At 39.1% G+C, this 23537-nt stretch overlaps 1 protein-coding gene across 2 annotated transcripts in view; it reads left to right on the forward strand.

Annotated features, from left to right (window-relative positions):
* Positions 1-23537, forward strand: part of cpne5a (copine Va) — a 72905-nt gene that overhangs the window by 34336 nt on the left and 15032 nt on the right. For both annotated transcript variants that reach the window (XM_051425415.1, XM_051425416.1), the window contains 7 exons: positions 1515-1578; positions 5536-5639; positions 5891-5995; positions 8723-8764; positions 9064-9139; positions 11095-11148; positions 11743-11804. In XM_051425415.1, the coding sequence (XP_051281375.1) occupies positions 1515-1578; positions 5536-5639; positions 5891-5995; positions 8723-8764; positions 9064-9139; positions 11095-11148; positions 11743-11804 (507 nt within the window). The remainder of the gene's footprint in view (positions 1-1514; positions 1579-5535; positions 5640-5890; positions 5996-8722; positions 8765-9063; positions 9140-11094; positions 11149-11742; positions 11805-23537) is intronic.

The raw sequence follows: 23537 nt of genomic DNA on the forward strand, positions 1-23537 counted from the left end.
ATTCAAGGACAGTTAATTCACCTTGAGATTGGTCTCCATGGAGCTTGAAGATAGAGCCAGAGAATGAAGTGTGCCTGCCCTCTCAGAGTCTTCATTTTACATTTTGCCTCATTAAATGTTGAGATTGTGATAGTTCTCTTGCACACACTAGTGGATATGCAACATTTGCAGTCGGATGCTTTTGGTCAGTGGATTTATATTGAGCTATTGATCAAAGTTGACACATCAGGGGCTACAGTTGCTTTTAAAGAGCATTGCTGTGTGTATTGTGGGTCTGGGAAATCTGATAGAGGCCAGTAAAGGTTAATGGAAGCACCCTGTACCATATCTCTTTAAATCACTATAAATAATTCCTGCACATGCAGATAAGAAAGAGGAAACCACACTTGATCTCTTAATAGGTCCCCTGACATCCCTGAGTACCATTGCAGGTTTATGCTTTAGATCATCTTTGTAAATAATGCAAACTTCTGCTGCTGTAGTCGACTGACTCCCATTTAGCAGTATGGAGTCCAGTATCACTGCCAGTCAGATCAACTGTCACAGCTTGATGAGGATCTGCAGCAAGTCTGACCTTCTAATGATTGTCCTCCAGCTAAGGCCCCAGCAGGGCTCTCGTGTAATTTCCTCCTTTATCCGGAAAGATGACAGGAGTGTCCGCAGCTGGAGTGCTACTGTTTGATTGGAAAGTAGATGTGCTCTCTTGCTCTGAGTTGGGTGGAATGGGCTGTGACTTCTTCTCACAGCTTCATTGGATGCTGAGAGTTGGTGAGATTGGATATAAAAAAAAGCTCATTTTGTACTGCTTCAAAACATACTACCAAATAACGTTTAGGAGCAATTCTGGAGCAATGTCTCTATTTTTGTTTGCGGCATTGGATTGGCAAGCTACTGAAGGGGTGATGCATAGAAACACAGACACGGAGGGAACCTCTTGTGTCCTAGGATATGTCTTGATCATCTGCTGGAGCGGGAATCAGCTGTAAACAACTGCAGACCTGCAGAGCTTTAAAGTCTCAATGCGGTGCTGGCAAACAGAGATCAGAGGAGTTTTGTGTCTCAGCAGTTTTATTCCACATTGTACTAAAAAACTCAAGAGTCAGTATTTATAACTTGCTTTTGATTCAGTTACAGTGGTGAAGCAAAATAATGTGCTCATTAGTGCTGTCAAACTTTCAGTCTAATGTCACTTTGCCATTCTGTAATTTAATATTGGGATAAAGCTGTAATTTTATGTAAAAATATGGCTGTATTATACAACCGGAAATGAAAAATGTGACTGCAGAAAAGCCTTATGAATCTTTCTATTTAAGATTATTATTTAAGTTTCTGTGTGTGCTTTCTGGTGGGAATAGCATACAGGAGAGGAGGTGTACCTCCTTCAAAAGATAACTGGACTCATCAATATTGTTTAAAGCTGCTGCTGAAATAACTAACTAACAATTTTCTATCTCCAGTGTGTGGAGTTTGACTCCATTTCACTAAGAGTGACTCATATCTATTTGTTTTCACAGTGGCATACCTGGGAAGAAATGTGGAACCATTGTCTTGTCTGCTGAGGAGCTGGGAAACTGCAGAGTAAGTCTAAAAGGATTTAACCAGTATATCTTTTACTTTGTTTCATAATAAATGTTTTGCAATGTTCACTGATCTGATTTGAAAAGGGCTGTTTAACAACGGTACATTAGAGTTTATTTTACATACTCAGTGTAACTGATAGATTATGGCATGTCACTGTGAAATTGTATGTGACACAGTGTGGGGAAATGGTGCATGTTGTTTAAGTCACATAATGCACGTTTAGCAATGTTCACAAGCCTGCTGAAGTGAAGTGGGATGTTTAATAGCCTTCAGTAAGATATATTATGTCATAACTGTTCCCTATTAAACCAGCAGAATACGCCATGTCACTATGAAACTGTTTGTCATTTGGAAATTGTGTACATAGTGAATATACTATGAGTTTGAATGGATATTTAATGAGCCCGCCTTCAGTCCAATCACTGAAACAGGCGTTTCTATCGATGTGTGGTGTGTTAATCCACGATTTTGTCCACTAATGCCCATTGGCTTTCTCTCTGCACTGCTAAATGAAGATAGTAAATAATCACATTATACTGCTGCCAGTGGAGCAGAAGAAAGTAGAGACTTATTGGCCAGAACAACTGGCCTCCCTCGGAGGCTATAAAGCAAGCCATTGAGCAACTGTTATATAAATGTTTTATGATATCTTAATGCATGTAAGCATCTAACGTTTCAAAACTTTTTAACTTCCAGTCATACATGTTGAGTAAAAAAACACCTGTTTTAACAGTAGTTGTACCTGGCTTTGAGGTTGTTGGTTTACATTTTCCTAATAGTGTAATTAATTTCCTGACAAATAAACAGTCTCTGGTGAGAGTGAGACAGATAAGCCATACTGATAATAAAAGTGCTATGATAAGCATTACTGATTTGGTCCTTGCTGGATTGAAGTGTCAGTGCTCACAGTCATTGAAGGGCTGCTGTGAGTCATCAGGTGCATTGGATCTGCAATGATAGGAGATAGCATAATCACTGCAAAGCACCACTTCAAGAAGCGATTTTGTAATATAAATGCAAATGATCATCCCTGGTACAAATGACCATTTCCTTTCTCCCAGACTTAATTAGAGAGACACAGACTTGACATGTCACACCAGACCTGCCCTGTTTACACAAAGTGTGACTCTGAGTGGAAATGCCTCAAGTCAAAAAAACAGGAAACAGAGAAAAGGCGCATTATAGTTGAATAGTCTGAAGACCCTGCTGTCTGTTCTGTCCCACACCTATGAATTATAGCAGTTTGGAATTGCTACCATCCATCTGGATGGTGTTTATTCTATAATCCACCTGTGACCAATAAATGGAGGCAGCAGAGTTGTTGCTTCGCCTGAGGTAAACACTGCATCTCTTGTTTGGGGAAACTGAAACCAGCAGAGTGGGAATTGACTGGGGAAGTTCTGCATGGACTGTTAACCAAGAGGCAGGTTGGCTCTCACCTTCGTGGAAGATTTGCCAGGTATCATTAAGCAGAGCAACAGCCTCTGCATGGATCAAAGGCTTCCTCTTGGCTGTCATTATCTCTGGCATGTATGACATGCTGAGCGACGGCTCGCTCTCCCTTAGATCCTTCTCACAGTCCAGCCGCAGCTCTGGCTGATTTAAATTGAAGTAAACTTTACAAACACTTTACATGTGACAGCAGTAAACCACAGAGAGGTTTTTTTATTCGCTCAGATCATAGCCCCCCATTCCTATACTGACCAATAATCCCAATTACCATTGACTTTTAGGATTGTATGACGGATTTCCCTCAAGAAAGTATTCTTCAGTTCATCACTGTAGTCGTAAAATGGAATTGAGCTTTGTTACTATCTTTATTATTTTCTTTTTTGTGAGTAGGCTACATATAAAACTGTTCTTCACGTTGACAAAAATCCTTCACCTGAGGCTTATAGTCATAATAGACAAACACTTGAATCAGGTGATGCATGAACCATACAAAGGAACTAAGTAAATGTCTGATTCATACCATCCTCTGGCTCATGATTCATTTGGTGATTCACTATAGTCAGCAATCCTCAGGACGTCATAAGCTGGTGTAACATGAATTCAGGTATTGTCTACACTGCTTTGTATTCCTTTGAAAGACCAGTCCCACTTCCAAAAGTGACAGTGTGCATTGCTCCGCCACTTACCCCATGCAGCGATATCTTGGTAGTGCAGAGAAATGGGAAGAAGGATGCAGACTGCACTCAGTATTCCCCTGCTGCTCTTAAAGCTCAGCGGTTGAAATGAATGTTCTGCCTTTTTCCCCCATGTAATGAGAGAACACTGCTAGGCACCAAAGTGGGTATGTGTTATCTGTGCCTAATGAAAGCTTAAGTCACTGTGTTGCCATGATAGTGTAATTGTAGAGGCCATGTCAGGACGAAGCAGGACAGTTACGAGATGCCTCTATTTTTAAGGGCTTGGATAAACTGACCTAAGCAAACTCCTCTAAGATAATGTGTTTAGTTTTTTTTTGAATCCACAAAACGAGCCACAATGGGAACTTGGAAAATTAGATGGTCTTGTGAAAAGCCATCAAGGGAGAGCTTGACACACTTCAGGTACAAACTGCACAGAGGATGGCTCTATAACTTGGCTGTTCCGCATCCAACTACACAAATTGGAAAAAGGCAATCTTCCACTAACATGCTCTCTATCTGTATTGTAGAAGTGGTAGAAACACAGATAATAACTGAAAATGACAGTAGGGAATGAAAATTGAGTAGATATACAACACCCCTGCTTCATTTAGCCAGCACTGACTGTTTTAATCAGCTCTTTACTTTGCTTCTGTCTCAACATTTCCACAGTGTTGATGGGTAAAATACACTTTGATAGGAAACAACAACGATAATCAAATTAGCTCAATGTTCACGAGAATACTCTGAGGTTTTTTTACTATATATTTATTTAGTGGCATCCATCTTTCTCTCAGTGGTTGCCTCAGAGATAGCGGCTGCTCTGTATCTCGGATGTGTCCGAGGGATAAAGTGATGTGATGGGGGTTAGTGAGAGGCTGGTCAGAGGCAGAGGGCACCACACTGATGTGGGTCAAAGCAGTCGATAGAGGGCCTGCCCAGCACCATGCTGATTCAGATCTAATAGCTGCACTTCAAAACCTAAAAGCCCGGGAGAGCAGCAGGGTGAAAACAGCGCTTCTTTTTGCTAGTTGAAGGCACTGAATGTCTTCTTGTACCAGATCTCACTCTTCAACATATGATGATTAGACACTTACGTATGCTGTATGTTGCAAGACTCAAGGATTTAAAGAAAGAACACAGAGATTAAGGCCGTCAGCTAACACTTTTCAAAGTTTGTTCTGATGTGGACATTCACCTGTCCAGTATGTGCCCAATGTGCAGCCTCATTATCATTATAAAAATGCAGACTAATACCTTGACCACAGGGAGAATATCTGGAACCAAGAGCATTATGGGGCATTTCATTGTCCTTGTAATGGCAGCACACATTGAAATGCTGACTAAATGAGTATAATTATGGTAATACCAGCCTTTCTAATGTATCATTAGCTGCACTCACACCCTCCACATCCTTTTGTACACAGCCCTCCCTCCTTCATGTGCAGGGTTTTAGAATCCATTTCTGTGCCTCTGTATGGTCTCTCATACTGTTACTATGATTACATTCGGCACAACAAGGTATTTTCAATTTGATATCCCTTATCCCATCCACTGTTGTCATGCAGGAGTTGCATAATAAAGAAATGGTAATGAATGCATTTGCAGGTTTTGAAAACTAGAGCCCACTGGCTGCTTTTGCTCTGCTCTTATTAGGATTCAGTCAGCACTTTGCTTTTATTTGGTGCTTCAGTGCTTTTATATCTTGGCACACAGCATGTATAAACAAATAACAAGAGGCAAAAAGGGGCAGGAGCATGGATTTACAATGTCCTTTACTTTTTTGTCTTTTCATTTATCTGACTGTGTTTTCCTCTGTCTGTAGGATTACGCCACCATGCAATTCTGTGCCAACAAACTGGATAAAAAGGACTTCTTTGGAAAGTCTGACCCATTCATGGTCTTCTACAGAAGCAATGAGGATGGCACGTGAGTCTTGCCTCTGCTTCTCGTGGGTTTTTCATTTCAGCTTATCAAAGACAGGTAGGAGGGTGGGGACATCAAAGAGGAAGGGAACCAAGGTCGAGAGAATTAGATCGAGATCTCTTGAACTCAGCGGTATAAAGATAAATTCATGCAGACATGCTCTCGAAGCAAAGTGTAGTGGGAAGATTTTATCATTTTTTTCCTTAGAGATGTGTCTTTTAGGATTTTAAACCCCTGTCGACCTGCATGTACAGGTTCACCATCTGCCACAAGACTGAAGTGGTGAAGAACACGCTGAACCCTGTGTGGCAGCCCTTCTCCATCCCTGTCAGAGCACTCTGCAATGGAGACTATGACAGGTAGGATGAATAATGATGTACAATAAAGTATTCTGCACACACACACACACACACACACACACACACACACACACTCAGATGTAGTGTGATTTTCCAGGGGAAATGAAAGCCACGCAGAGTTTCAATATGCTGTGTACTTATTTCGAAATGGGCTGGGTGCGTCAAATTTAGACACCATTGATTTCTTACCGTTATTTTATCTGCTGCTGAAATAGAGAATTATTACTGGCTCTGACTACACGCTACCATGCCTGGCTGTTCATGGATTGCATTTCAGAACACTTTAAGTTTCTGATTCATGTGGCATCTCCCATCTTACCTGAATATCTTCAGTGCAAAGGGTGACTCATGGACACCTGAAGAGCAGGAAGAGTTTTGGCAGGAGAATAAAAAAATAAGAGCAGACAGAAAGAAAGAGGAGATGAGAGAATGGCTGTACTCATTCTATAGATGTTGACAGGTGGCTGGAACAACAGAGGAGCCCTGTTTTATGTGTGTGTGTGTGTGTGTGTGTGTGTGTGTGTGTGTGTGTGTGTGTGTGTGTGTTTGTGTGTGTGTGTGTGTGTGTGTGTGTGTGTGTGTGTGTGTGTGTGTGTGTGTGTGCATAAGCATGAAAGTGTGTAGACCCAGACAGCCCTGAGAGTGTGTAGAAGTCGTCAAAGAACATGTCAAACTTCGCCCTCTACACCACGCTGGGTGTCAACGGAGGTTCTTCACTTCGATCCCGCCTCTGCTCACCTGCCTAGAAAAGCTAATTGGGTCAGACAGATGGAGTGGAAGCATGAAAGACGCCTGATTCCCTTTGAGGATTTTGATGGCAAGAGAAATCTGCTGCAATTTAGGGTCTCCCCAATGTTTTGTGTGAAGTAGCTACAGTTTGCTGTGCTGTGTAGATCTACACAGCAGTGTACTATAGCGTACTGTACTATTCATCACTTCTCAGCAGACTCAATTTTAAATTATGTTTACAATATAATGGCTTTGTGATAATTGCAGTAGTTGGCCTGGTTTTGACCCACAGCGCGTGCAGGCTTTGTATTTCTTTGACTCAGACGTTTATCAAATGCGCAGACTTTTCTACTCTATAGATAATGCTGCTTTCACAGATTGAGCAACTATGCTTTTCCTTTGTGTTCTTTTTAATGTTTCATGTCAATTTAATTTATATAGACCACAGATTTGCCTCAAAGGGCTTCACAATCTGTACAGCATCCAACATCCTCTGTCCTATAGACCCTGGTTTTGGATAAAGGAAAGCTCAGGAAGAGCAGCAGAGGAGGCATCCCTCTTCCAGGTTGGAACTGACATGCAGTAGATTTTATGTGCACAGAGTAGACAGAAGTAACAATATTTGCTAGATAGATTGTAAACATATATAAACACATACACCCAGAGGTAAAACCCAGGAATACCATTCACACAGAGACTTGAATCGTGTTTACTTCCTCTCCTCAGTCACATCTTTCAGCCTCATGTGAATCTGTCAAATCTTGTAATCATCTGGCTTCAATAGCTATCAGATAGTGAAATCTCTCCCAGTTCCCTTTCAAACATGCAGTGGGTACAGGAACGGAAATAAAATTTCATCTGGACTAAATCTCTATATCTGGATTTGTCCTGGTTGTCATTGTAAACAATTCTCAATTGATTCACCTGCTTAAGTAAAGGTAAAATAATAAAACAAATAGTGTCGTAGTGCTGGGAGAAGACTGATGCTGACTGACAGATCACTAGGTAATCATCTGTCACGATGGCAAAACACATTTTGCTTTTTTGTGTCTGTTAGTCAAGAGAGCCAGGAAGATTTGATTGATCTCTCACTCGGACTCTGAAATGTGGCTGTGTTAGATGTTGTTTTGGTACTCAGAGGGAGAAAAGCACAGATTTGGTTGTGATGGTTTGAGCACACAATTCTTTCCCTATCTCTCTCTCTGCACTACATGGATTGCAGACGTTTGTTCGGAGGAGAAATACGTTAGATGCAGACAGAATGAGTTCAGGTCAGGATAACAGGGCAGCGCTCCATCACCTTGCCTCCTTCTGGACCCGCTGACACATGATTGACAGCAGTTGATGGTTGGGGGGGGGAGGGGGCGCTGATCTTTCCATCAGATCAAGGAGAGAGAGAGAGAGAGAGAGAGAGAGAGGAAGCACTCATTCTCATTCTCAGTGAATTCTCTCAGGCTTATTTATTTGGTTTCTCGCCTTCCAACTTATTTCGGGAACTTGCAAAATATGCTCCCTCCCAAGAGGTTAGATTTCTATCTTCGGCCTGTGCAGGGAAATGCTTTACCCAAACTTTTGGCAACTCCTATCAACCTCTTTTCTCTTCTGTGACAAACACAAACTTGCTAGTAAACAATTCATTAAAATCATTGATGGCAGTTTACCAACCCGCTCTAAAGTGACTTGTTTCGCTTTTTTTGGATGCAAGAATGACAGCCTCAGTGTTTAGCACAGTCTTTGCTTCAAACACGTATCTAATTCTCTCATTTGATCCACAGAAGGATGTATCTTTGCGTGCAAAACACAGAGCAGGCTTTCTTTGATTGATTTTATTCAGCCTTCACTCACAATTAATGAGCTTTAATAACTTGTTTTTTTCTTCTATGTCATTTTAGAAATGCTCTGTGAAGTTTCCCCCCAAGGACATTTAGGTAGTGGCTTTCGTGTTACAATAATCTGCTCACACAAACAGTTCTTCCTGTCTTTTGATGTGTTTTACAGGACAATCAAAGTGGAGGTGTATGACTGGGACAGAGATGGGAGGTAATAGACACACAGACAGTACTGTAGTCACAGTGCATTCATAATTTATGTCATTTATCAAAAGTTCCCCATGTCTGGCCAACCGTCTATGTCCCTTTAAATTCCTTCATACATTACATTTTCATCACATTCTCAATTTTTTCTCCTTAACTGCTAATATTTTTTTCATTAACAATTGATTATTAGATTCCATCTGTGCCTCAGTGTCTGTGCTGTAACTTTATCTTCTACCTCTCAGGGCTGTTTCTACCATATCTGAATGAACTGTATCTGATACAGTTTTTGTCTCTTTTCTCCAGCCACGATTTTATTGGTGAATTCACCACCAGCTACAAAGAGCTATGTCGAGGTCAGAGCCAGCTAAATGTCTACGAGGTGAGTAGAGATAAAGACAGTCGATACTGTTATCACCCCCTCTGTTTTTCTTCTGAGAACCTTTATTTAAAACGACAGAGACTGTTGTTTTAAATAAAGGTTTATTTTGACAAGTAGCTCTGTTTAAAACCTTTTAAGATCACAACACTGTCTCAAAAATTGTAGTTATGTTAATTATTTTATACATTACTTTTTCCTGCTATTCCTCATTGATCTCTTTAAACTACTAGAGTATAATCCAGGCCACAATGTAGATCTTTGTGTGTCCACACCCATTAGTAAATACTTTAAGTCAAGTGAATCACATAGACCATACTGTGGCTGGACAGAGCTGTGAGAAACCTTTTTAATGACAAGGTTATTCTGGTAGGGCACAAAAACAAACCTTCATTTCTGGGTACCAGCGTGAGAAAACAACTTCGATTTAAGAGCAATTTTAAGAGCCCTTTGGCTCAACAAGGTCTTGTTATCCAAAGTTTAATGACTTAGGAGGCTGTGGTTGTTTGAGCCAGAGTTGTGGCTATTTGAACAGCTCGCCTCGTCTGTCTTTCCTCACCCTACACAGCATAAAGCATCTTAGAGGTTAAGTGTTGCAGCAGAGCTGTTGAGGAAGGGTGTTTCTGTGGTGAGAATACAAATGGGAACACAACAGAACTATGCAGCTGATTAAAGTTTTTTTGGATGGTTCTTGGAGGGTCAGAATGGGCATTACTGTTAGGCACTGGGTGCTCCTATCAGTCCCTGCTCATTAAAACACTTGCCATGTTACATTAGCCTCTGAATTAGTCATGGAGGTGGCTTAAGGAAAGAGCAGGGCCAATAAAGAGAGTGAGAGGGAAAGGATGGTGAGTAGATTGGGATAGGTAAGGAGAGAATTAGTGAGTGGCAAGCAGACTTGCCCTTTCACACTGCTGACATGGCAGAAGGAGGTGCATCCATTACCCTTCCCCAAACCTTTCTGTATTTTAATCAGAAACTGAAACACAGCAGTTTCTTCATGCACTCTTTGCCAGGTCAGTACCCTTGAGTCAGTTTCAAGATGTGGTCAAAAACGACACGAAGCCACCTTTTCACTGTTGACAAATAAAACATTTGATAAGGTCACTGGCCTGCAGTGTTCAACTCTTTGCAGATTCCTGTGTGCTCAACCTGACGTGCACAGGGCCTGCAAACATTCGCTCTGTGAGTTGAGATGACAGCAGCCTAATGCTAATAGAGGTTGGTGTAATTGAGGGTGATGTCTGTGTGACGTAATGTGAACCTGGAAGTGACTGAGCGATGGTTGCGCTGCTATGAGGCATAATCTGTGTTGGAGGAGTTTGAGGAGTAGCATCAGGAAGCACAGAGGCAGAACGGAGGAGAGGAGGAGAAAGGAAGAGAGCGAGATACCTTTTACTTTATTATACAGTGCTGTTTGCTCCAGGCTTGTGCTTTGTGTTTGTGTGCAGACCCATAGAATAAGCAGTAGATATATGACCTTAATGGCTCACTGTTGCACATGTTTTTGGCTGTAAGCTCTAAAAGTAACATTGATTTAAAGCAGGGGGTACTGTAGTCGCTCATAATCAGCCAGATATTTGTGTATTTTTGTGCATTTTACACATTATTCTTCACCGGTGAATTTACACACAATGTAATGATATGTGATAGCTGGGACAGAGATATGCGTTCCACCGTCCCCAAGCTTGGCAATGCACATATAAGATGCACAGCACAGTCTAGGTACTTATAGAAATCCCCCTGGATAATCTGTATCTTGCTGCGAGGCATGATCAATGCTATCTCATTCTCACCTACTGTGGTTATTGGATTCAGTCCCTCTGCTCCATTACCCTCACGGACATGGAGTAGGAGGACAAAGATGTTTTTATTACTTGCCTAAGGGTGGATAAAAAGAATAGTGCTGCAAGTTTACATTATCATTATCCTTCTTTTCTATTCTGCCTTCATACCAGGTGGTGAATGCCAAGAAGAAAATAAAGAAAAAGAGATACATCAACTCTGGGACGGTGAGTCTGAGTTCTCAGATAAGAGCAACCCTCCCCAGTGCATGCACGTCCCTGCCTTCCTTTGCTTTTGTATTCATCAGGAAGTTTCCTCTAAGTGGATTGCATGAGGCGGTTCAGCTCTGTTAAATGTTTTTGTTCCATTCCCAGTCTCAGGGCTTATGATCCAGAGAGTGAATTTAAGTAGATGGGAAAATATTTGCGTGACCTCAAACAGAGTGAATAACCAAGTCCATAGTAATGCATAAAAGGACTCTTGTCTGAGTCCTGTCAGTGAAGAGTCAGGATGGATGTTATAAATGAGCCACAGCTATGAAACTGCCTCAGTTCTTTGCCCGCTCTTACTTTGGCTTGACTCTGTAATTAAAATCTGTGGCCAGTTATCCATCACACTGATCATCCGCCGGTGCGCGGCCACACCGATGTTCTCTCAGTGATTGTACTCCTAATAGACTGCCCAGGTGTCAAAATCATTCTGCGTGGATAAGTGATTTGGTGGGTGGTTAGCTCGGAGGTCAGTGTTAATGTGTAGATTGGTAGATTTTGCTTTCCTTAATTACCAAGCATGACATAATTTGTTTGGACCTTTTTTCTCAGGTGTCTTTGTTGTCGTTCAATGTGGAGTCGGAGCACACCTTCCTTGATTACATCAAAGGGGGGTGAGTTTGATGTTTGTCTGACAGTTGTGTTGTTTATATAAATACACACTATATTTACATATTACAATGTGCCAGGCTCCTTAGGGCATAAGCACAGAAAGTCTGACAACATATAATTTAAGTTCCCCTCCTCAAAAATGGGTTTTGTTATTCAACTTGGATGTTTGAGCTTCACTGTGCAGAATGATGAGTTTGATAGCTGTTTACACATTCAGCTGCTGGAGAGAGAATCTTTCCCTCCGCACACCTTAATCTTAGTTTAAGGCATGTATGTACAGGCAGGATTTGCAACATCAGAACTGTTTTGAAATTTGAATTCATCATGTGAATTATAGAAGTGAGATGGGGAAACTTCAGTGCCTCCAGTGCACATACACTGAGAATGTTGGAGACATCTTGTGTCCAACAGTTAAACTATTGAAAATAATTGTTTTTGCTTATTCTTACATTTGGATTTTTCAATGAATGACAAGAAGTATATTTTAAGAATACTTAAAATCTTTGAAATCTTTGTTGGAAAACCACATCAGACACAAATTATTATTCCAAACAGGGTATTTTTTAATTTCTATAACATGTCTGGATGAGATCCTTAATGACTTTTATCTTTTTTAACATTTATTTTTTCAGCTTTGTAAATACACAGCTGTGACATTCTGTGTGAATAGTTGGTCACAAACTGAACAACCGCAGGCTTACTGTAAAGGATAAATTTAGCTACTGGTTATGTTCATGTCCATTATGTGCTTGTGCGTATGTAGTCCATTAAAAATACAAAAAATTCTGCATCATTCAAACTGCAGAGATAAAGAACTGACCACATTTTCCAGTATGCACAGCATGTAAGTTTCTCCAGGGCGATCCTGTATGCCACTTTCACATCATATCAGAGTTATCTTTGAGTCTCAGACTAAAGTCAAAGTTAAATGTCACATATAAACCATAATCATGACTGGGAAATCTAGATTTTTATGAAAACTGATATATTCCATGTGGTACTTCATAATACAGAGATACCTGAAAACCAAACAAATATGGATGCCTCACGTCATTCAAAGACTGTCCTTCAATATAACCACAAATTTAATGGATATGGTGCTATATTGTCATGCACAGTATTCAAATTCTCACACAACAAATTTTGTAATCATACAACCATCTTGATCATGTGAAAATGTGCAAGTTGTAAACATGGGAATCTTTCCCATCTCTACCATCCATCCCATATATCCCTACTTGCCTAACAACTATCAGGAACAGGCACATGCTGTTACAACAGCAACGTGATTGAAGAGGGGAAGACATTAACTGTTTGCTACCTATTACCAGCTGCTATATGCAATAGCGATACTTCCTGTAATAACAATAACGATAGCCCCTGTTGTCACATACACCAGCACTCCATCTGCAATTTCTTCTGCAACAGAATTCAGTAAAAACAGTCCACTGGAAAAACTGACTTATTTTTGTGACTGGCTGCTAGTGTTTATTGTCAAAGATTGTGGTGCTGCTGCAACCTAAGTGGCAGCCTCCTGAGCCTTCGCCTCGGTTTGCTGTATTTTATTGACAGTGGGGTTTTGGTTCATGCTGGCATGTTTTGATTTAGATGGGTTGTGCTGTGATGTGGGGGTGTGACATTGGCCTAGTGGTATAAGATGTTGTCCGCCGTTTAATTCGGTTAGAGATCTTTATTGTGAGTCATCCCAATGTCTTGTCTGTCTCTCAAGTGTCTGCTACCGTATCACAAATAAGAAAAAGAAAAATCCCCAAAAATATAAAAATGTAGTTTGATCTATTGTGTTTTGTCCATCATGTTGCTGTTGATTTTAGGAAAGCCTTGATAGACAAAAATAAGTAAATACCAAAATACTAATATTACTAAATAATAAGAGCAAGAGTAAAAAGACAACATCACATAAAGGCAAGTCTATAAAAAAGTGTTTTTTTTCCCCCACTGATTCTGCAAACCTTATATCCTCAGGCAGGTTGTTCCAAAACTGAGGACAAAACCACAGACACTTTTAGGTTTAAGCTTTGTCTGTGAACTTGACCACTCTAGGATGTAAGGCTCATAAGGGGTCAGCATCTCTGCTATGTAGCTTGGGGCTAAACCCAGGTGTGCTTTAAAAGTGATCAGTAAAACCTTAAAATCAATTCTAAAATGAACAGGGAGCCAATGGAGAGAAGCCAGGATTGTTGTCATGTGTTATTGTCTGTTAGAACCAATAAGAAGCGTAGGCAGTGAGAGGAAAAACACAATTTACTGAACTCTCTCTGTAGTTTCACCTTACATAGATACAGTATTAGATTATCAGTCAATAGTGGGAGTTAAGTTGCTACAGCAATACAGAAAACAAAGTGTTGTGGGTATTGTAAACATGTCAGCGCTGTGACTAATACATGAAAGTAAGGAAGACAATCAGTGCTGTGAGATTTCACGCAGTAGATTTAAATGCATTACTCCGGCTCCACTGCTCTCCATTGCAATACAAAGACCCGTCCACATTTCCTCTACTGTTGTTGACTGCGGTTCCTGAGTTGCCTGGAATTTTCCATGTGAGTATAAAAGTGTGGCCCCAAAGGAGACGACCTTGTCCACATTCACAACTGTGCGTGTGAATGAATATGAATGACTATGATAAAATATGGAGGCAATCTGAGAGCTTAATTAAGGGCCCACAACCTGTCACATATGGAAATGTTTCTCAGTGGATCAGTGGCTGCCCTGGTTTTAGTTTTCTGCTGCTTTGCCACTGATGGCTGAGTGTCCCAGATCTGTCCTGTTGGTCTCTCTCCAGCTCACACAAGTGGACACATGCACTGTATCCACACACACACACAGACTCAAAGGAACAGTGTTTTCACCCTTACCGTTATTATCTGTTTGCCTCTGATTTAATTTGTCCTTGAGTCACTGTATTGTGGAGGGCGAAGGACAATAAACAAACAATAAGTACTAATACACTGTCGGTTCAAAAAAGAATGTAGTGCATTTAGATACATATTTCAGTGGTTTCTTGTTTTTTGTTGAATCATTTTAAGATAATTTACGGTAATTTAATATTCACAAAAACCCAGATAAACACTTACTAACCTAAATATGAGCACTCGGATTTGCTGATGCTGGGGCACGTACTCTCTTAGTTGGGTGCCGACATATTTCTGCATGACATTTGGTAGGAAGGAAGCTCAAAGACAGGAGTGAGAGATAACACACTGTTCATAAATGTGTGGGATATTAGAGATTCAGTGGAATAATAAATGTCTGTAATCAGTCTGTCCAAAATGAGACCCTAATATAAGATAAACAAGAAGTCCAAATTGTCTGAAACTGTTTTAAGACCACATTGTACCACTTTATCAGATTTTGCTTTCATATACCAAATAATTGTTCGCAACAGATAAATATCTACAGAAACTCAGAATTCATGAAGAGAAAAAGAAATATTACAACATAAACAGTGCTTTTCCACAAAAGGCAAAATCTTATTTCCCAAATATAGGGACGAAGACACCACCACCAAGCTGTTGATCAAAGATGTCACCATAAAAAACCCCGCCCAAATTTATGGCAGATCAGGACTCGAGATTACATTAATTTGAATTGTTCCTTTCCTTTTGCTTTAAACTGTGCCAGACTTAACAATTGTCTAAGTATATTTAAAATTTTTGTTTCAGTAACTTGCATCATTTCATCGACTCACTCTGGTCTGCCATGGGAGTTCTGCTAGTTGTCTGCTAATTGAAATCACTCTAGGTGTTTGGCCACAATCAATTTAATTATTCTTTTAGTCATTGGCTGAGTTACTGTTTCTTGTTTATTTCTAAATGTTTGATCACTTTGAAATTATTTTAAGTGTGTATATTATTATGTGTTAATTATTCTTATTTTGCCAAATAATCACAAACTCATTACAGGGACATTGTATGTTTGAGAAGATCAAACAAACTATTTAAATATTTACAAGCTCAAATACTAATCCAAAGATCTGTAGAGAAAGAGTAAGAGAGGTTAAACGTGCCCCACACACCACCTACTGACTGCCTGAGCACGACACAAGAGGAGAGGGAGAGACTCCGGGTATTGTAATAATTTTATTTGTAACGATACATTTCTCTACTGTCTCAGACACTTTATCTTTGTGTCCCAGGTGCTATTTTTATTGTCCCCAGGACAACAGGACAGCCTTGATTTTGAGCACTGAGATTGCTTTACACTGAGGTAGAGTGCTGAGAAAAATATGATTTACTGTCATACGGGATGCACAATACACCACCAAAAGAAAACATTTCATTGGTTACCTGCTGTCTGTGTCCACTGAAGTAAACGTTTTATTAGAATATACTACTGCTGGAGTTGTTGAACAGATGATCGGCTAGTTAACTTGTTAACAGCATGTATTTATAGATGGTTACCCTGAGAAAGACTCTCATGGGAACAACTTGAACTTTATCCAAGTGGGTGGACATGTGTAGGAAGAGTATAGTTTAAAAGTAATCCAAAAAACAGTATTTATATGACAATAAATTTCTTTCTAATGGTTATGAAAGGTTCAATCTAAAGAGCCACTTTATTCTGACGTTAACAGAAATCTGACTGAGCTCTAATTCTGATTTTTATTAGAATAAACATAAGTGCAACTACTGTCAAAGGCTGCACCCACATTACTTTCACCCAAATTTGTTGTTAAAGTTATTAAAGTCATCTGTTACAGCTTTTTATCCATCATGTTAAATGAAAAGTGGTAATCTTCACATGAAACTGTTTCAGACACAAATGAGAGACAGATTACCCCATTAATTAATGTGACCCAGCACAGGGAGTGAAGCATTATGTAGAGTGGTACTTAGAGATGTTAAAAGCTCATCAGCTCTTTTGTATGGTTTCAGTGTCGTGTTTGGGAAGAGGGGCTGACGGCAAAAACTATTACTTAAAAAACACTCATCATCGTGTCAATTAAAAAAAATCAAATTAAATCTCTGAAAAAAACCCCAAAAACCAAAACGCTCCAGCATCTGTGCTTTGATATTTTCTCTTGAGATCTTTTAAATCATCATGACAGACTTACTGCAGCCTCTGTGCCTTCTGTTGTCATTGTCTCCCTAATGTTTTTCTTTGAGAAGTGCTCTCAACAATGGGACTCCTTGTGTATTAAAATCACAAGGAGCTGCAGAGATAAGACTTGTCTGGAAGATATCATCAATAACATGACAGTTATGGGGGATGCAGAATGGGTCAATATTACTTAGTCGTATCTCCTGGTCCCTACGTACTGTAAGTCAAGCCTATCTCTGCGTCTACCTTTTTATGTTTTTGCTTGAGGCTCTTAGTTTTTGTGCTAAATTGTCTCTGGAGGCAGAACATAAACCAACATATATGTATTTTTTAGAGGACGATATATTAACCTATTCCATATGTAGGTGATTGAAGGCAAGATTAACTTTTACTCATCTCAACACGAGGATTGAAAATTAACTCACACTCATTTATAATTAAAATGATTCAGACATTTATTTCTTTCACTTTATCATATATATATGAGATCTATATCTCCACTTGTGGCTGTTAAGATAAATGGCAATATTGTGACCTCTCTGCAGTGCTCCTGAACTATGTTGTGTAATTTTTTTCTTTTATTCTTTCTTCTACGAACTTGCTTCAGTCATCCCTGGTTTTTCTAGCTGTGTTGTGAAAATAAATATTTGCTGATGTTGAAGGAAATCCATCAATCAGCGTTGCTGCACATATCCTCTTCTGGATAAAAGCCAGGAATCATCTGACTGATGTTAATACAGAATATGACAGTTCATTCAAAGCAATGAGTTCACAGCTCAATCAACAAGAACACAGATTATATATATATATATATATATATATATATATATATATATAACGTAGACTCCATAGAGAGGCCATTCATAACCAGGAAAGAACTCTAACATTAATATTATGTCTACATTTTATGAACCAGCAAGTACAAAATAGAAAAACGGAGTTAAAATCACAAAGCATAAAAGCATGTGGATGGTTTTATTTAAACTAAGTAATAAGTTTGCAGAAGAATATACAACTCCGAGTTACACAATCAAATACAAAACCACAGAATTTGATCTCAGGTCAGTTCAAATCCAATCCAATTATTTTCCTGAAGAAGGCCTATATGAGCTGAAACATTGATTCATATAATTGAAAATACAAAGATTGTATCTGATTTATGAGTGTGTGGCTTTCTCCTCCTTCCTTTGATGTGTATTTATGAGACAGCATTTTGCTACAACAACATCTCTAGAGATATACAATCCTAAACATTTTAAGATGTTATTTGTGCACTGCTACTATCCAGTAGAGCTTGTGGAGTTATGGTAGCTAAGAGATTTGTGGCTGCAAATATATAATTTCACTACGTCAAAGCTACACAACAATAAATAACCTGATTTATCGAGTGAGAAAAGCGGGAGGAAAAAAAGATCTTGCATTCAACAGACTCCCTGCTTTGAGCAGATTGCATGACAGACTGATGAAGGAAATAAACAAGATTACTAGTGCTGGCAGTGAAAGGATGAAACAATGAGTGTGCTGCTTATCCATGATGGGTAAGATTAACTGTATCCATGGAAAATGAAACACCAGACTTACAGTGTTTAATGGAATCTGCTGCTTTGGTCAATTAAACTGGAAACCTTTAGGCACCTTTGAAGTCTTATTAGTCATTATATTTAGAGCCTATTTTGCCCCAAAATTCCTCAGGTTAGGTCAGATAATAACTGTTACTGTCTCAAAGGGCTTCACAACACCCACATTATCAAAATACGCCACACCCCCATAACCTTAACCCCTTCAACTGAGGATGAGAAAAACTCACAGAACCTCATTAGAAACAAAAACATTTGCCCCACTGGGACGGTCAAACATTCAGTGGTTGCTGAGACTGGGACACTGAAGATTAAATGTATGTTTTGTCTAATTATAGGATGTTTTAATTGACTAGATAGCATTCGAGGAAACAAACAAGTCAGATTATCACCAGGATAGAAGAAAATGATGTTCGCTATCTGAGCAAACGGTAACGAATATGTAACATTTCCAACAAATCAGTACTACAAAAACACATTGACATGAACGCTGTTACGCTGACAGTCCCTTTCATTTTTTGTTGATTCTGGTGGCCCCTGTGGACAAAAGCGGTAATGTTTCTACCTCCTTGTTTGATTGATTTCGGACCAAATACGAGCTTGTTTATGTAGGTAATGTAGAGGCATTAACTTTAAATTAAAACTGCTTAACGACCAAATAAAAACTCCTTGTAGTATGTTTAAGTTGGAAATGTATGTTTAGTTGGAGTTTCTACCCACTGAAATAGGGTTTGGCTTAGGGTTAGGGTCAAAAATATGTTTGAATCAGATTCAGATTTAATTCTACTTTTGTTACTTTTGACTTTATTTATTCACATCTGCAAGAACAAAATTTGTAATTTATGAGTTCTGGCACAGAGCACAGTGAGTGTTTGTCCAATGGATCACTTAGTTTTGATTTGGCATCTGCACTACTGTAGCTGGGTGGAAGAGATTACTTTTGTATAAAAAGCAACTGAAAAAAAGTACCTGCCAACCCTGCCATTCAGAAAGATGATGAGAAATATAAGCAGAAGCCTACATCAGGCTGTATGAGTCTTAGATTTGTGCTATTGATTCCTTTCATATGTGTTTGCTTTACTGCTCCCTTTTTAACAAGTCATAACTAACATGATGGTTTTTTGAAGCGGATGGTAAAAAAGCAATTTCTTCTCCAGACACACCATCACATCCTGACTGGTTTCACACTGAATTGGTTTTTCATAAATTTTCATTAACGTTCAATTGGAGCAGAGATACAGTCAAATAGAGGTAATTAAAGTCCAAAAGCCACATACTGTGCTGATTCTGAGAGGCTAATGAAAGATTTATATTCTTTTCATCACACGCTGAAATGTTTCTTTTAAAATTAAATCCACAGTGAGATCGTCTTGTATGGAGCCTCTATTGTGTGGAGATCTTATTAAGTTTTAATAGTTTCATCCCAAAATATCCTGTTGTCCTGAAATGGGAGAAACTGATACTGTTATTTTTTTCTATTGATTTAGCTTAATGGGCTTTTTTTTTTTTTAAACAGGCGTACACATCTTGTTTTCCTTGTCTTTTACTGATTCTTGAAAATAGGGAGATATTTCACAGCTGACAGTCATTCTTCTGCCAGGTTAGATTTTAATGCAGGCGCAGTGGTTTGCTATCTGTTTACCTCATAGAAATACAAGAAAGAGGTGATATTGATGTTAAAATATTTCAGTTACTGTGTGCTGGACCGCTAGGTTCTGTGCTGTTTTTGTGTATCATTCTGACATCATGGCCACCATTGGTCCTGTTCATGTTTGAGTTTATAGAGAAGCAGTAGCAGAGCATTTCGCTTTAGATTTATGTACACAGTAGTGTTTGTTTTTGTCCAGGGAATCACTGCAACTGGAAACTGTCATGGCAGTTTTTTGCCATCTATTTTTTTACCACTGTCAACCTCTCTGACCTTTCTTTTACTTCGGTTTACTGCCACTTTTAGTGCCTCATACTAAATATTGAAAGGTGTCATTTCCGCTGGGGATGGGGGGGGGCATGCCCACCTCATTTTTCTAAATCCCACTGTCCAACCCCCTCTTTTAGAGTTTGATTTTAATATTATCTCTCTTACTGTCCAGTCACCAAGGTCCAGATGAGAGATGTTCTGAGTTACTAAAAATATTGTTATTTTCATCTGAGCCTATTGTCATCATAGCCTTCAGTTATATCACAATGTGCTTACAGAAACTAATCTCAATGAGTAGTGGTGAGTGCCTGACAGACTCTTTTTGCTCTGTGTTTCACCTCTCAGGCTACATACAGGCTGCCCTACTTTTGGCGGTAGTTGTTGGGGCTGTATGCAGCCTTAAAGGGAATACTTGCAGACGTTACACAGGGCTGAAAAAAGTACTTTCAGCTTTCTCCACACTGTTTTAGTTGTGTTGGTTAAGTAAAGCAATTAATCTGTATTTTGATCTAGGCTCACAGTTATTACTCTCTTAAAAAGATGTTAGAATTGAGCATCAGCCAGAGATAAGGCTGCAAAGTGCTCTTGGTAGTAAAAATGTCCATCAGAAATGATCATGCCTTTATCAAGGAAACCAAAAATTACTTTAAGTAAGGTTAGAGAAATAATAATACATTAATCATTAACCTTACATAGCACTACTGTTTTTTTTATAGAATATATATAGTAAATAGAAATAGTCCATTTTATAACAAGGAAATGAAACTGTATATTATCTTCAATTTCAAACCTTCACTCTTGTGTATATGTTCCTGCATTTCATTATGCAAGAGACACACTGTGCCAATCTGCTCATTGATGTAGTCTGTGTTGGCCAGTTTCCAGCACATACTGATGGGTTTGTAGGTGTACTGTAGCTGCATTCTTTGTTTTCCATTTTATACGATATCCCACCCAATCCAGATTGCCAAGACTGCAGGGACTTCACATTACAAAGTCTCCTGCCATATGGTGTTTGTCTAACTGGAAGGGGAAAGTCAATATGACACCGATACATTTGTTTGTGATTCAAGGTGATACAAATGCTGGCTGAGGAGCTGTCATTTAAGCTGAGAACAAAACTGAGGGAAGAGGAGATGCTGAGTGAGTTAGTGATAATATGAAAGGACAGAGTGAAGCCCATAGGGAATTATTGGACTTCCTGTTCTGATTTGCACTGAATCATGTTTGGAAAGGCCATTTAAAGGCTGGTGTCAGATTTATGAACTCTGTATGAAATAGTGATGGTATATTAATTTGTCCACATAGCAATGCATTACTCAAGGAAGATGAAGAAAAAATGAAATATGACTGAAGGATTACCTGTTCTCAAGGACTATAGATGTGAGGATTGGAGGGATAAAATTAGAAACTGCAGACCAGCCAGTGGTTCTTAGCAAGAAGACCTACAAAACAGACAATTCTGCAGCATCAGTCAATATCAATCTATATTGATTTTTTTAGTCTCAAAATAATTTGTCAGCTCAGCTCTTAAACAAATCCCCACTGTGCGTCACAAGTGAAATAAAAAGAAAACAAGCACTGCAAGTCAGTCAACTGAACACGGACATAATGTGTGATGGCCGATATAACTCTTCCTGCAACAAGCCACAGACAGCAGCAAAAACTGATCCCCAGAGGAGTCCATGGTCTGTTGGCTTGTTTGTTTTTAAGTATCTTTCTCTAATAGAAAGGGACACAGACACTGATTTCTGAACCTGTTCATCCAGTGATTCCTTGTTGATAACTATTGTACAGAGTGGGATGGAGGCAAAGTAGAGTGGAGGCTATTCTACTAACTGTAAATTAGTCCAAACCCTAGTCCTAAAAGGAAAACAAGGAATATCTACCTTGGGTACGGAGCAGTTGTTAGACCAAAAGTCAAAGGGGTTTTAATTTTTTCCTGCAAGACACCAGTCATGTTGTAGATACCTTAAGATAATGTATGTTGATATACAATCATGCAAACAAATTTATTATAGGAAGCTTAAAAAATAAAAATAAAATCAACAATCCTAACCCTTGTGCAATACCTGGATTTTGTTCAGTGACAATATGCCAGCACTATGTCTGCAAAAGATGTAGAAAACATTAATGTACAACACAGGGAGTTAGATTTGTAAAAGCAGGCAGCAGTGTAGCAGCAAGGATACAAACCTTAGTGCCGCTGTGTGCATGACTGAGCGCCAAATATTTATAAAAACGCCTATTGTGAGAGGTTGTGGACATACATGACTGGAGGGTGTATGGAACATGTGATTATAAAATGGCTTCTGTGTCTGCCTGCACTACCATGAGACTCTATGGTTAGGGTTAAGCAACTAAACTTGGTTTAATTTTGTTTTATATCCTCGCTACAAAAAGAAAACTTCTTGCATTGGTACCGAACGTTGGCACTGGATGTAAATCTGGAGGTGTGGCATTGCCCAATAATATGGACGTAATTTCCAAATACTCTCGATAATATCATTTTATATCCAAATTGAAGTAGAGCTGATCAGGCACGTGGTGAATATTAAATAGCTTTCATTTGTATTTGGTCTACTTAAAGAGTGAGGGAGTGGTGAGAATTGCCCATGATTACGTTCATATTGTTTTTGCCCAACAAATAGTCCAAAACAAAATTGAAAAGATGTTCAGTTTATTTCAGAGAAAATCGTCAAATTACCACAATTGAGAAGCTGGACACAGAAATATCAGCTTGTTAAATTATAGATTAGTTAAAAGGACTACGACTCTTAGATACTTCCATCATTAATGTGTTCAAGCTCTTTATGTTACACGTATTTGTGTATCTTATTAGTGTTTATATTTAGAAAATGATTGTGGGTTGTCGATGGGTTTAAGCTCTTAATGCTATAAATGCAACACTTGTGTCCATATAAACTGATAAAAAAAGTAATAGGTCCTGTTGTTGGTACTTCCAGTCCCTGTAGAGTTTAACAAGAACTGACTGAGGATGAAGTCCCAGGTAATGTTCTGATGATCTAATTGGCAGTTTGACTGACAGTTCCTGTGTGACTATTTCTACTGTCTTGCACTCTGCCTTAACTCTAACTCACCGCTTTGCCTTTCTGGTCAAACATTCAAAACTAACCATAGAAATCAGCAGAGACTTTCAAATTGAGGCAGTATGCCAGTGT

The sequence above is a fragment of the Dicentrarchus labrax genome, unplaced genomic scaffold (genome assembly GCF_905237075.1).
Source record: "Dicentrarchus labrax unplaced genomic scaffold, dlabrax2021, whole genome shotgun sequence".
Lineage (NCBI taxonomy): Eukaryota > Metazoa > Chordata > Actinopteri > Moronidae > Dicentrarchus > Dicentrarchus labrax.